This window comes from Mus caroli, chromosome 14 (genome assembly GCF_900094665.2).
Source record: "Mus caroli chromosome 14, CAROLI_EIJ_v1.1, whole genome shotgun sequence".
Classification (NCBI taxonomy): Eukaryota; Metazoa; Chordata; class Mammalia; order Rodentia; family Muridae; genus Mus; species Mus caroli.
Genome location: NC_034583.1, coordinates 60460458 through 60473632, shown reverse-complemented (window position 1 = coordinate 60473632; position 13175 = coordinate 60460458). Strand labels below are relative to the sequence as shown.

The 13175-nt window shown below is 46.0% G+C and overlaps 1 protein-coding gene across 2 annotated transcripts in view; it reads right to left on the bottom strand.

Annotated features, from left to right (window-relative positions):
• Nucleotides 1–9446: 9446 nt before the first annotated feature.
• Nucleotides 9447–13175, bottom strand: part of LOC110309260 (ectonucleoside triphosphate diphosphohydrolase 4) — a 29836-nt gene continuing 26107 nt past the window's right edge. For both annotated transcript variants that reach the window (XM_021181808.1, XM_021181809.2), the window contains exons 11-13: nt 12457–12542; nt 11628–11789; nt 9447–10623 (exon numbers count right to left, since the gene is read on the bottom strand). In XM_021181808.1, the coding sequence (XP_021037467.1) occupies nt 10404–10623; nt 11628–11789; nt 12457–12542 (468 nt within the window). In that variant the 3' untranslated portion in view covers nt 9447–10403. The remainder of the gene's footprint in view (nt 10624–11627; nt 11790–12456; nt 12543–13175) is intronic.

The following is a 13175-nucleotide window of genomic DNA, read 5'->3' as shown; positions in this document are numbered from 1 at the left end:
AAAATGTTAACAGCTGGAGGTTTAGAAAGTGTTCTTTAGACAAAGTGTTCCTGGAATCCATTGTTCAAGTGATAGCAAACAGCTTGCTATTATTTAGGAGAATATACATCTTTTTATAGTGAGAAAATTATAAAAACGCACAGAAGGCATTTTAGGGACCATCTCAAAAGTTCTGAGTTCCTTCTTTCCTAGTATTACATTTTTTGAGGTCATGCAGAATATCAAGAATTGCATTTTTGTTGGGGATTAGGTTTCTAGTGTATGAACTTTGAGGAACATATTCAAGTCCAAGCAGAAAAATGGCTGGATGGTTCAGAAAATTCTCTGTGCTACCATAGCCAGCATAAAAAGATTTTAAGAGTCTGAATTGTTTTATTTTCACTTTTAATTTGTTTTCGTTTTAAAATCTGGGTAGAGAAGAGGAACTCTTTAAGAAAAGAAAATGCCAAGTCTGGTTCCTGGAGTTTAAGTCCTGTACATGGCAAAGACAGGTTGGGTAATCTGTTTACTGCTGGTTGTAAGAATTCCATGGTTCACCGCAGAAAGAGCTGGAACTTTGTAGATCTAACACTGCAAGGGCTGGTAAGATGGCTCAGCATGAAAAGACACAAAGCTCAGTGGTCTTTAACATACTTATTCCGTGTTTTTGTAATTTGCTCAATATAAAAAAAAATGGACATTCCCCTAAATAATAACCCAGCATAGTTGTAGGAGGGGGTGGGTCTTGGTTTTCAGTGTTGATGATGGAGCCCAGGAATGGCAGCACGGTGCCTTGAGTTCCATCCTTGAGACCTCCATGGTAGAAGGAAAGAACCAACTCCTTTAAGCTGTCCTCTGACCTCCGCATGTATTCTGTGGTATGTGCACATACCCACATTCACATAAACCAGTGTAATGCAAACGTAATGATTCAATAAACATCAGCCCTCTGCCAAGAACTCCAAAGGTGCACCCTTTGTCTCTTGGAAATTTTGTCACACACCAGTGTGTCCCCTTCCTGTCAGTCAGGGTCACTAGAATTCTGGTCTCCCACAAAACCTGATACCTAGGACATTTCTCAGATGAGTGGCTGACAGGAAGGAAGGCCCTCCTTCACCCTCCATTTAGCTGAGTTTATCGTTTAAACAAAGAGCATGTCTTTGAAACCTGTCAACACTATATTCTATCAAGGAGCTTTCTGGACTTTTCTCTGGGTGGAAATCTCCAAGGTCTGACTTTTCTGTTTGTTTGTTTTTGTTTCAGTCTCTTACATGTTACAGACCCAAGCTGTTGATAAAAGTGTTCAAGTGACTGTGAATTCTGGCACCTAAGAAGATCCACCTACCTATCAGGATGGGGGTAGAGGGTGGAGATCAAAGACCAGAGTGGTCCTGCAGCAGGTCTCAGCCATTCCTAATGGATATTTTAATAGACAATGAAAGCATGCCAACAAATTCTTCCTCTGTGAAGAGGAGGCAGGCAGAGGGTTGAGACCTTCAGCCCCCAGACATGGTGGGCTGGCAAAAACTCTCTGTGGTATTGTGTTTCCAAATTGAATGCATCTTCCCTTTGTCTTCTGGTAACCTTTCTGAGAGAAGATATTCTTGCAGGTCTGGCAGGTACTTCTCTGCTCCTTGGCCGGTGAGAACCACAACTCTCCACCCTCCATGCGAACTATTAGCATTTCATGATCTAGAAAAACAAACTAAACAATGAAGCAATAAAAACAGGCAAAATGCAATCTAAACTCATGGGACAAATGCAAAAATATTTAAAACAAACAAACAAACAAACAAACAAACAAACACCAAAACCCAAAAACCAAAACCAAGGACATGTTTTGTGATCTGTTAAATTGTTAAGTTTTTGAGTCTGGTGCCTCCCTTCTACCTAATCTGGGTATTTATCGTTTTGATTTTTTTGTTTGTTTGTTTTGTTTTTGTTTTTAAGACAGGGTTTCTCTGTGTAGTCCTGGCTGTCCTGGAACTCACTCCGTAAACCAGGCTGACATCGAACTCACAGAGATTCACCTGCCGCTGCCTCCTAAGTGCTAAGTAAGGCGTGCAGCACCCAGCTGATTTTAGCTATTTGCTCTAAGCACTAAGTCCTGTATTAAGCACCGTCTCTAACAGGCTGTTTTCACAGTCTTATACTCTTCTTTCTGGCAATGGTTAGGCACCCTGTGTTGGGCTATATTCTCTCTACTCCCGTTTCCCTGTGCCTTTTTTCTCTCACAGTCTTTCAAACAAATGCCTTGGGCTTTTTTTCCCCTTGCAGTTCCCATCAGCCAGCCATCTTCTCTTGCCATCTGTCTTTATGTCTATTTTAAAGCATGGCTCAGACCTACCCTCCGCCTTCAAGAAAATCTGTTTATATATTCTAAGAATGGCTGAAAGAGGTTTAGCTTCTAATTTGATCTTTTCTGGCAGTTGGTGGTTGGAACTGAAGTTCTCTGAAGAAGCCACATGTGCCGTGAAGATCCGCAAGACAGACTATGGCTTTCTGATTATGAATAGGTGGAATGTTGTAAATTAAAAGGTGAGATTATCCTGTACTCTTTAGTCTTCTCACTAGTTGCTTACTACCATCTTCCACATCTTTTTTTTGTGACTATTGGGTGCAACTTTGGGAATGCACTGTTAACCTTAGCACACTGCTAGCCTCCAACTCTACAGCTAAGAATGTTATAAATCAAAGAGCCAAGTTAACCTCGGAGCCCCAGATACCCTGCTTAAGGACAAGGTAACTTCCTGGAATGCTGGGGGCTTTCGTTCTTGGGAAATAAAAAGTCACATGTTTTCACTCCACTAAACTGTTTGATCCATCTACACTGGATGTGCTTGATCACGTGGGGGAGAGGTATGTAAGCAGGAAATGTCAGGATGTATGCTTGCCCCTGATTGAGCATGGTGGGAAAAGCAATCAGTTGTGGGTTTTACCTTTTTTTTTTTTTTTTTTTTTTTTTTTTTTTTTTTTTTTTTTTTTTTTTTTTTTTTTGGTTTTTTGAGACAGGGTTTCTCTGTATAGCCCTGGCTGTCCTGGAACTCTGTAGACCAGGCTGGCCTTGAACTCAGAAATCTGCCTGCCTCTGCCTCCAGAGTGCTGGGACTAAAGGTGTGCGCCACCACGCCCAGCCTTTGCCTTTTTAGGCTCCTGCAAATGTGACCTGTGGCTATTCCCTGGGAACCCAGTGGTGGCCTTGGCTAGTGTTTAATTAAAGCCTGCTTCAAATTTGGCTCAAAATTGTGGAACTGATTTTTCCTTTCTTGAATCTCTGGATTAACAATAACAGGCAGATTATAGCAGAACAGGAAAACCTCCCCTGGAAGATTCAACTGTTACTGTTACCACCAACAGTTCATATGGGGCAAATGAATTGACTTATAATTTTTGTGCTCTGATTATAAAAGGTCATATGATCACCTCCTCAATGAAATACATTATCCAGAGTAACACAGACCCATGCTCCTAGGCCATAGCTATTCATACTTAGCTCACAACGAACTCAAGGCAAAAGTGATTGTTCTAGTGTCTACAAAAAGCACCTTTGGGGAAGGTAAGAGCTGATTTGGCTTGCAGTTCTAGGTTACAAGTTCACCATTGAGAGCAAACAAGGAAAGCACTTAAACAGATAGTCATATCACACTGACAGCCCAGAGCAGAGAGGATGATGCACCCTATACCTCCTGCTTGCTCTTGTTCTCAGCTAGCTTTCTCTTCTTTTATACTGCATTATAGCCAAACCTAGGGAATGGTGTTACTCATAGTGGGCTGGATGTCACTACATCAACTAACAATCAAGATAAACTCCCATAGACATGCCAGCCTGATCTAGGCAATTCCACAGCTGATACTTTCTCTTGGTGATTCTCAGTTGTGGCAAGTTGAGATTTGAAATCAAGCAGTGGGCTGGAGAGATGGCTCCACCGTTAAAAGGCTGGGCTCACAACCCAAACCATCCAGCACAGTGGTATTTTGCATCCATGTTAGTAATAGTAATGAGATTAGAAATTTTCTAAAAGGAAAGCCTTTAAGCTTAGTGCCCTGTTAAGTTTTTCTTGTCATTTGGGATGAGAGAATTGCTATGAAAGAATAATTTTGATTAGATTGGCCTGTGGCCACGTCTTTGAAAGAGCGATTGTCTTGCTGTGGAAGGTGAGTCGCACCATCTCTGGGCAGGTGGTTCTGGGCTGCATGCAAAAGCCAGCCGAGCGTGAGCCAGGGAGCAAGTCAGTCAGTAAACAGCATTTCCCCAACGGTTCTGCTTCAGTTCTTGCCCTGATTTCCCGCAGAGGTGGACTGTGACCTGGAGGTGTACGCTAAAATAAATTCTTTCCTCTCCAAAGTTGTTTTTGGTCATCGTGTCTCTCACAGCAACAGAAAGTACACTAGAACACTTAGAACTTCAGACTGGCTTAAGGTGGAATTCATATTGCCACCGGCAAGCCCAAGGGAACAGCAAGAGCCCACTGGGAATTTCTTAGAAAGAATATGGTGAAAGTTGGCTCCAAACAAGGAGCCAGAAAGGTATTTACTGTTACTATCTATGGAGAGCCACCAAGAGCAAAATCAGCCCAGTCAAGAACAAATTAAAAAAATTAATTTGAGGCTAGTCAGACTTGCAACCTGAAAGACACAGTCTTGAAAATTGGATCTGAGACTTTCCAAAATGGTGGCTGTATGGATAGCTTTGCTGACAGGAAAACTGGAAACCACACTACTTGCTAGAAATTATGACTGATTCTGGAAAAAGCCAAGCTGTCTTGCAGAAAAGGTTTTGGGGGCTAACTCGATGTCCATGAAGTTTGGTGGAAGAGGTCTGTTGTATTGGCCAGCCCAAGTTAACCATGTTTCAGATAACTGTTGCTCAGTTCAAAGGTTCACTCTCAAGTGGCTAAGATCTGGTGAACCATGGCCTCCCAATGCCATGTTAAGTGCCCAAACCAGTGCTATTCCATTTTGATTTTCATTGACAATTATTAAAAAAAAAAACAAAACAAAACTATGGAGGCTGGAAAGATGGCTCAGCAGTTAAGAGCACTGACTGCTCTTCCAGAGGTCCTGAGTTAAAGATGGCTCAGCAGTTAAGAGCACTGACTGCTCTTCCAGAGGTCCTGAGTTCAATTCCCGGCAACCTCGTGTTAGTTCACAACCATCTGTAATGGGATTTGATGTGTCTTCTGGTGTGTTTGAAGACAGTGACTGTATACTCACATATATAAAATAAATCCTTTAAAAAATTAAGAACTTTGTGTCTATGTGTGTGTGTGTATGCCACATTGTTACATTTGTGCAGTGCCCATGTAGGTCATAGGAGGGCCTGAGATTCCCTGGAGTTATAGACAATTGTGGCTGCTGGGAAGTGAACTCAAATGCTTTGCAAAAGCAGCTAACACTCTTAACTACTGATTCATCTCTCAGGCCCCCAGTCATTTCTTTATCTATATGTAAACAGGTACTTCAAAATGGAAACCTTACTTTTGTGTGTGAATGCACACATGTGGCCATGTGTGGGAAGGGCAGGGATCAACTCCTGTGTTGTTCCTCAGATGCTGTCTAGCTTGGTTTTTGAGGTGGAATCTCTTATTCACCAAGCTGGGCTGGCTGGCCATCATGCTCCAGGGATCTCCCTGTCTCTGTAGGCTGTGCTAGTACAAGCATGTGCCACAGCGGGTGGCTTTCCACATGGGTTCTGGATTTCAAACGCAGCTCCTCATGCCTGCACGGCAAGAGCTTCACCCCTTGAACCCTCTCCAGACCACAGTGACCTTATAAGCAGCTGCCTCGGTTAGGCCCCTAGAGGCCTAACAGTGCGAGCTGGTTAAGTCCTGTTCCTTGGGAAGTTCCTGGTTTCTGTGCTATCGGACATGGTGCCCACAGCTCTCAGTCTCTTCTTGCTGCAAGCTCAACATAACAAAAACAAAGTGTGTAGACGCAGCTTAGTTGGCTGAATTTAGACTCGAATTCAGCCAGTCATTCTAACAAGATTCAGACGTCACAGAGGAGTCTATTTAAATCACAAGGAGAAAAGCACACAGGGGCTCTGGATCCCTGGATGACAGTTATTTTCAGCATCCAGCCATGCCTAAATGTGCGACAGCAGGCTGCCTAACCTGGAAAGTAGATACACGGGTGCTTCCCAAAACAACATTTCTTAGTTTAAAAGACATCTATCACTTAACAAACAAAAAACATTTAAAGGTACTCCCTTAGATTTGTGATCCCTAACTGTAAAACATCTCAGGCACACAGCATTCTCCCAGGCTGTTCACACTGTGTATCACGCAGAGCTGTGTTTCTCAACCTGTGGTCCCGACCCCCTTGGAGGGGTGAATGACCTTTCCATAGGGGTTGCCTAAGACTATATCCATATCAGATATTTATATTATGGTCCATAACAGTAGCAAAATTACAGTTATGAAACCAAAACAAAAATGACTTTTCTGGTTGTGGGGGGGGGAGTGGTTCACCACATGAGGAACTGTATCAAGGGTCGCAGCATTAGGAAGGTTGAGAAACACCGACCTAGAGGGAAACTCAACACTGGAGGAAAACGGAGCACTGAAGTATGTGAAATGCTTTAAGTAGAGGCAGTTTTGCTGCATTGTACGTTATCTATCACACAGGACTCCAGAGTGGAGATGGTGTCCTTTTGAAAGCTCAGAAAACACATTTGCCTTTTTAGTGTCTTGCTGACACGTGCTTCTCGTAAGGAACACTATTCCATATAGACCTGGGTTAAAATGAGTGTCTGCTTAGGGCTGGTTACACTGCATGGGTGGGGTCGGTAACAGTGGACAGTGACCTACCTTAGGGTGGTCAAGAAGAGACCAATAACACTGGCCTTAAGCTGCCAGCTTCTCCATCACCTATGCCTGGGGTGGGAGCTCAGCTAAAGCCAGAGGTTTACGTATGAAATGTGCACAGCCTGAAGGGTGTGGCTCTAGGTTTTCCTTTTTCTATCAGGTACCCAAAATCGGAGAACAGCCCTGGGTGGTTTAGAATGCAGCCACTGGGAATAGCGCAGGGTGACTGTGAATTAATTCACTGCTGTCTCTTGGTCAGGGATTTATGCAGAATATGCTCACGTGACCATCTTCCTAGCAACCTCCCCGGCCCGAGTCTTCTTTCTATTCCAGAGGTGCAGCTCCCTGGCTTCCTGGCCAGCTCCTGGGTGGCAGGAATCCCTGTCCCAAAGCAGCTTTATCCCTGCCTATCTCTCACTCGTGACCATCTTCAGAGCACAGGGTGGCCTGCTACATGGTATCAACAGCAATGAGCAGCTGCAGGCCCCCTCTGAGCAGGGATTCCTCGGACTCAGAACCCCCTCAGCGCTGCAGGAGCTTCCTAAAGGGTTTTTGTTGTTGTTCTCAAAATCTGGGGAAGCATAGATTTCCTGATTTGGAAAACCAAACCAAACCAAACCAAACCAAACCAAACCAAACCAAACCAAACCAAACCAAACCAAACAGACAGACAGACAGATGAAACGGACCTTGGACGTAATGGACATGCAAAGCAAAACCTCTCAAGCAGATGTTTCAAGACAGATGTGTGGTTACTTCCCATCTGGGGACTGAACAGCAGCTCGGATTGAGCAGCTTGTTTCCCTTGTAGCAGCGGCTCGTGCTCACAGGCAGAGTTGGAACCTGCAATGTCCCTGTGGGCTTCTGTGTTAGAGACGAGGCCCCCCGACTTTGTTAGGGGAGGCAGAGGAATTGTAAGATGGGGCTTAAACAGGATGTTCTCAGGTCACTAGGGTGTGCCCTTGCAGGGGAGTGTGCCCCCACCCCTTGCTCTTGGCTGAGAAGCAGTGGTTCTGTGCTCGCCCTTGTTCTTGCCATACCGAGCTGTCTCAGCACTGGACCTAAACAGGGCCAAAAACCACAGGACACCTCCAAAACTGTGATAAAGGTAACCTTTTCTCTTTGTAAGCTGATTGTCTCAGAATTTGTTGTAGTAAGAGGAAGCCAATACAATAACAGCCAGCAAATTTTTCTATAAAGGGGCATTTGTAAATATTTCAGATCTTATAAGGCCAGGAAGTTTCTGGTTTTTGTTTTTTTTTGTTTTTTGTTTTTCTTGGTAGGGATTGGATTGCAACCTGCCTTGAAATCTTTATGCTTTTGCCTCAGCCTCCCCATGCTGCGATTACTTTTTTTTTTTTTCTTGAGATGGTAGTAGCTGGAAATTTCCTATGTAGATCAGGCTGGCCTTTAAACTCACAGAAGTCTATCTGCCTGTCCCTACCTCACAAGGGATTAACAGTGTGCATGTCAAGTCCTGCTAAAGCAATCCTTTCAGAAGCTGAAAATAATGTTCTTAGCTCAAAGGCTAAGATCTGCAATGGTTATTAGGTCTTGCTCCAGAGGCTATCAGATAATCGCAGGCGGTGTGGCCCTGGGAACCCTAGCCGGGGGAATACTTTGAAGATTTAGGTTGGTCCTTGCAGCAGGGATCCTGTTACAGGCTGAGAGCTGAGTGCCTGCTTGTTCCCATTCTGCCCCCAAACTGCAAGAGCAGGACCAGATGAGCATCTTCTCTACCTAAAGTAGAGGAAGGACATCTTAAAGAAGGTAGGCAGATTTCAGCAGGTTCTTATACTGGCTTTTGCTTGCCTTGGCTGTAAAGGCAGACGCCCCAAACTCGAGGTGGTGGTTACACATTTTCAGATTATGGGGCCTCACCATTCCTCCTGCCTGACACTGGGAGAGAGGTTCAAATAAAGTCTAACACCACCCTTCCTCTTCGTCAGACAGTTCACAGGGCACACACACACACACACACACACTCACACACACACAGAGACAGACAGAGACAGAGACAAAGAGAGACAGACAGACAGATACAGACACAGAGAGATGCACACACACACCGGCTTAGAAATTCAAGGGAAAGACGTCAGCATGGTGACAGCTAGGACTCTAATGACCGGCTTACCTGTGGCAGGATTAAAGCTGCTGGTGGCTTCAGAAACTGACCCTCTCAGATTTACAGAATATTTATACCAGTGCATGTCCCCTGGAGCATGATCTGCACAGAGGCTAATGTCACGCCCCTAACCTCCACTGGTGTCTTTCATCTACAATGGTCACGTTGAAGAGATGAGGAACTTGGGTTTCTTTCATAAATGTGAAGTCTTAAGTGGTCTCTCTCTAAGGGTGACAGGGCTTTGGAGTCGCAGTTCTTCTCTCTCTCAGTTTTGAATAAGCAGCTGAAGGTTCTCCAAATACCCATCTACTGCCGACTACTTCAACTTACATGTTATGGAGGTAGGAAGTATGTGCGTCACCATCACTACCAAAATAAAACGACCCCCATGTGCAGGGATCCCCACATTTCTGACATAAATCAACAGCATAAGAACAAACGAGCAAGTGGACGAATGAACGAATGAATGAGCGAAGCTCCCACCAGCCTCGCATGTCCCTGGTTGTCCTTTTCAGGTTTCTATTTAAAATGTCAAGTCTGTTTTCAACGTGTGCATTTATTTCTTATTTTAAATTCAGGCTCTTCCACGGTGTGGGCTTACAGTGGCATTGCCAACGACAGCTGCAACCACAGCGTGACAACAAGGACTGTCAGGCAATGTGTGGGGTGTCCTGAAGAAAAACAGTGAAGAGATCTGAACAGTGGGGTGACAGCTTGGAAGAGGAAGAGCCTGGGGCAGCTCAACAGCACAGACCTTCGGCTCAGAGGCGCTGGGCGCCTGCAGGGCACACTCAGCTTTCTCTCAGACCTATGGACCAGGGGAACTTAAAGAACTTTCTGGTTTAAAAACAAACAAACAAACAAAACAAATGAGCACTCAAACAAACCCCAAGGCTGCTTTGAGAGGGCCACAGAGACAAGCGCGGCTGCTTTGCAGGTGTGTGCTTGTCTGTGGCAGAGCATGGCTCGCCTCTGGAGCTCTCATCACTGACCACTCTTCAGTGTCACCTCCCTGTGCCACCATCTTGTCGATTTTTCCTATGAAAGACTAAAGTCTTACATCTGTCAAGAAAACACCGATGGTGATGGACCTGAGCAGCAAATAAAACCAAACGCCTCCCTTCTAGGTTGAGGTGTTTGGAGAGGAAAGAGGGTCTAACTCACGGCTTGGTTCCATCCCAGGACATTCTGAAGTGCCACCCACACTGATGGGAACCTGCCTCTGTCCCCTTGCACTGCATCCAAGTGCGTGTGCTGAAAGTGCAGCATGTCCTACCAACCTTACTCATGTGTGGCAGAGTGAACTCCCTATGCCCACCCCTCCTGTTAAAGCTGTGTTCACAATGGTAGTACCTCTAGACAGCAGGGCTTACAATCAGAGGGTTTTTGTAACAGAAAGGAAAGGGGCAAACAAAACCGTCTGAGCATACAAGAAACCCTGAGGTGAAAATGGCTTTTCCTGTAGAGTCTTCTTCAGGCTGACGCAGTGTCTGTCACAAGGGCCCAGGGCCCTTCTGGGAGGGCAGGCCTTCCTCCATCCACAGAGAGCCAGTGCGGGGCGCCCTGCGGTGGATGCGCCGCAGCCGCAGCAGGTAGAGAAGGATGGACAGAAGGACGACCAGGAAGCAACCGGAGAACAGATAGTGGTTGTAGACGAAGGACACGCCCCGCCAGTGTGCGTGGCCAGCTCGGAACACCTCCTGCCGGATGTCTCTGTGGCACAGAGACAAACAGAAACGACAATGAGAAGGGTGCCAGGCAGGGTCTGCTGTTCCTGGCTTTCCTTACATTCAGACCAGGGGATGGCAAGCCCAAAGTGGGTTCCCTGTCAACTATGTTGTTAACACTCAGATAATGACATGTGGAAGCATGTCCTTAAGACATGAGCGTTATCATTTCATCAACACACACTTGATAAATGTAGGTCCCAGGGTTTTGTTTTTACAAGGAAGTTGGTGGGGCAAACACATTCATGTGGATATTTGTGTAATCAGTAATGGCTCCTAAACAGAATTTTTGGAGCTGACCCAACTTAGAACAGTAGATAAATAAGGTTTTAAATGTGGTCATCTGAGCTAGGTCTGAGAACTTGAATAAAGAAAGCTGTATGTCTTTATGTGACCAAGTGTGGACTGGAATCTAGGATCTCCTTTGGTCATGTCTACACAGACAATGCCACAGTCTTAAAAGTATTAGCGGACACTTGGGTGCTAAGGACGATGACTGATGCTTTGGGCCCACTCTGAAGGCCGACGCCTCAGCTGTCAGTCATCACCATGCTGAAGGAACAGACAAGATGGTTCTGCTACCAGACATTGCAAGACAGTGCACTCATAATGATGTACCCCTACATCACAAGTCTGTCTGCTACCACAGTGTCACAGATGTGCTTCAATACAATAGTTTCTTTTGCAATCCTAGATACTATACTATCACAGAAGGAGCCCGAAGCCATAAGGATCACCACTAAATGGACCCTTCTACAGGGGTTAGGGGACAGACAAATGGGACACAGGGTGGCACCACAGAGAGTTGTTATGCTGTGGGAGAAAAGGAAGCCCCTTGGGAGGGAGATGGAGAAGACCCAAGTTAACTAACCAAAGATAACTAACCCAAGTTAGTCTGGCTAGCCTCACAGCTCTGATGCATCCACAGAATACAGCCACCAGGAGGCAGCGCGCTCCAGAGAACCATGCCTGTGCCTCTCTCAAGCCTACCTCAAGGGCAGGAAGCGGGTCCGGTAAAGGATGGCCCCCAGGGTCCACTGCACTTCCTTGTCATACACCTGCAAGGCTGTCTTCAGGCTTTTGTAGGTGACAGGAAAGGAGAAGCCTCTGTGGAACACCTCGAACATCCAGGCTGATTTGAAACACTGATACCTACAGACGCCAAGCACAGACACGGGTCGGCCAGGCTGTCGTCCCCAGCTTGCAACGGGCCAGCTCTGAGAAGGCAGCACATGTGGCTGCTACGTGATTATTGAGCTCAGGCTGTAGCCCTACAGAGAGGGCAGTTTACTGTCGGAACTGACTAGCCTGAAACAGCACCACCAAATTGCTTCTGTGGGATGCCACCCTCCACATGCCTTCAGCACGCCATCACTTACTGAGCAAACGCTGCCGCGTTCCAGCTCCTGGAGACCCCATCCTCTTTAAGGCAGAAGGTAAATGCAGGAGGATCCTTTCAGCCGAGCCTCAATGTTTATTAGAGCCCCTCCCCCTTTTACTAAGTGCTGGACTAAGTAAGTGATAAGTCATAGTAATAAGCGATAAGACTCTGTCACTGCCCCAGTGTGAAACACAGGGATCTTATAAACCATAGCATTAATGTCCTGGGGAGTCAGGCGGGGGGGCGGGGACAGGGAAACTGAAACGGGCGGCATCCCATACAACTCTGATGTGCAGAGCAAACAGGGACAAAGATTTCAAAACTGAGCAGAAAACCCTTAACAAAAACGTGTCCCACTGGAAAGAGGCTAAGGGTATAGAAGAACAGAGGATAAAGAGGGTCACCGGGCAGATTAGGACTCGAGTGTCGACTACTTACTTCAGTCGATGGAGGTCGGCATGAGAGGCATAGAGTCCTCGGTCAAAGCGTTCCCGCAGGATCGACCACTTTGTTGCACAGTAATCCTGAAAACAGTTTCACCCCAAATAAACCATCCCTTATTAAAGCTTATTAAAATAGCTTTTCCACTTACAAATGTCTTACCAAGTTCATATTCATAACAGGCACAGGAAACACACAAGCAGAGCGACGTCTGTGCAGTCAACTTGAGCCTGGGCTCTTTGAGTCCCTGGAGACCAAACTGTGCTTGCTGTTTACCTGGGAATCCTCCCACCAACAACCTCCCATTGCCACGGCACCAGAATAAACTCTGCCAAAGTGAAACTGGTTTTGGCCTATTCAAACTGAGTCCTTGGGTTTGGAGCAGACTTAGCACAGGGGAAGGATGGTGATGGAAGTCACTTGGAGTCACGTTAACTGCTCACACCCACTAACACTGTCCTTGGAAGGGTGCTGACCTCCCAACATGACTCCTCCCCTCTCTGCTGGGTGAAGAAGCTGGCACCTAGAGAGATGCTGTGACAGGGAGCACGAGGGGATGCGCTTGGCCTGAGGCAAGGGGGAGGGAAAACATCAGGAATGGAGAAGCACGGGGGAGGAATGGAGAAGCACGGGGGAGGGGGGAGCAGAGAGACAGACAGACAGAGACAGACAGAGACAGACAGAGGGACAGAGACAGAGACAGAGACACAGACAGA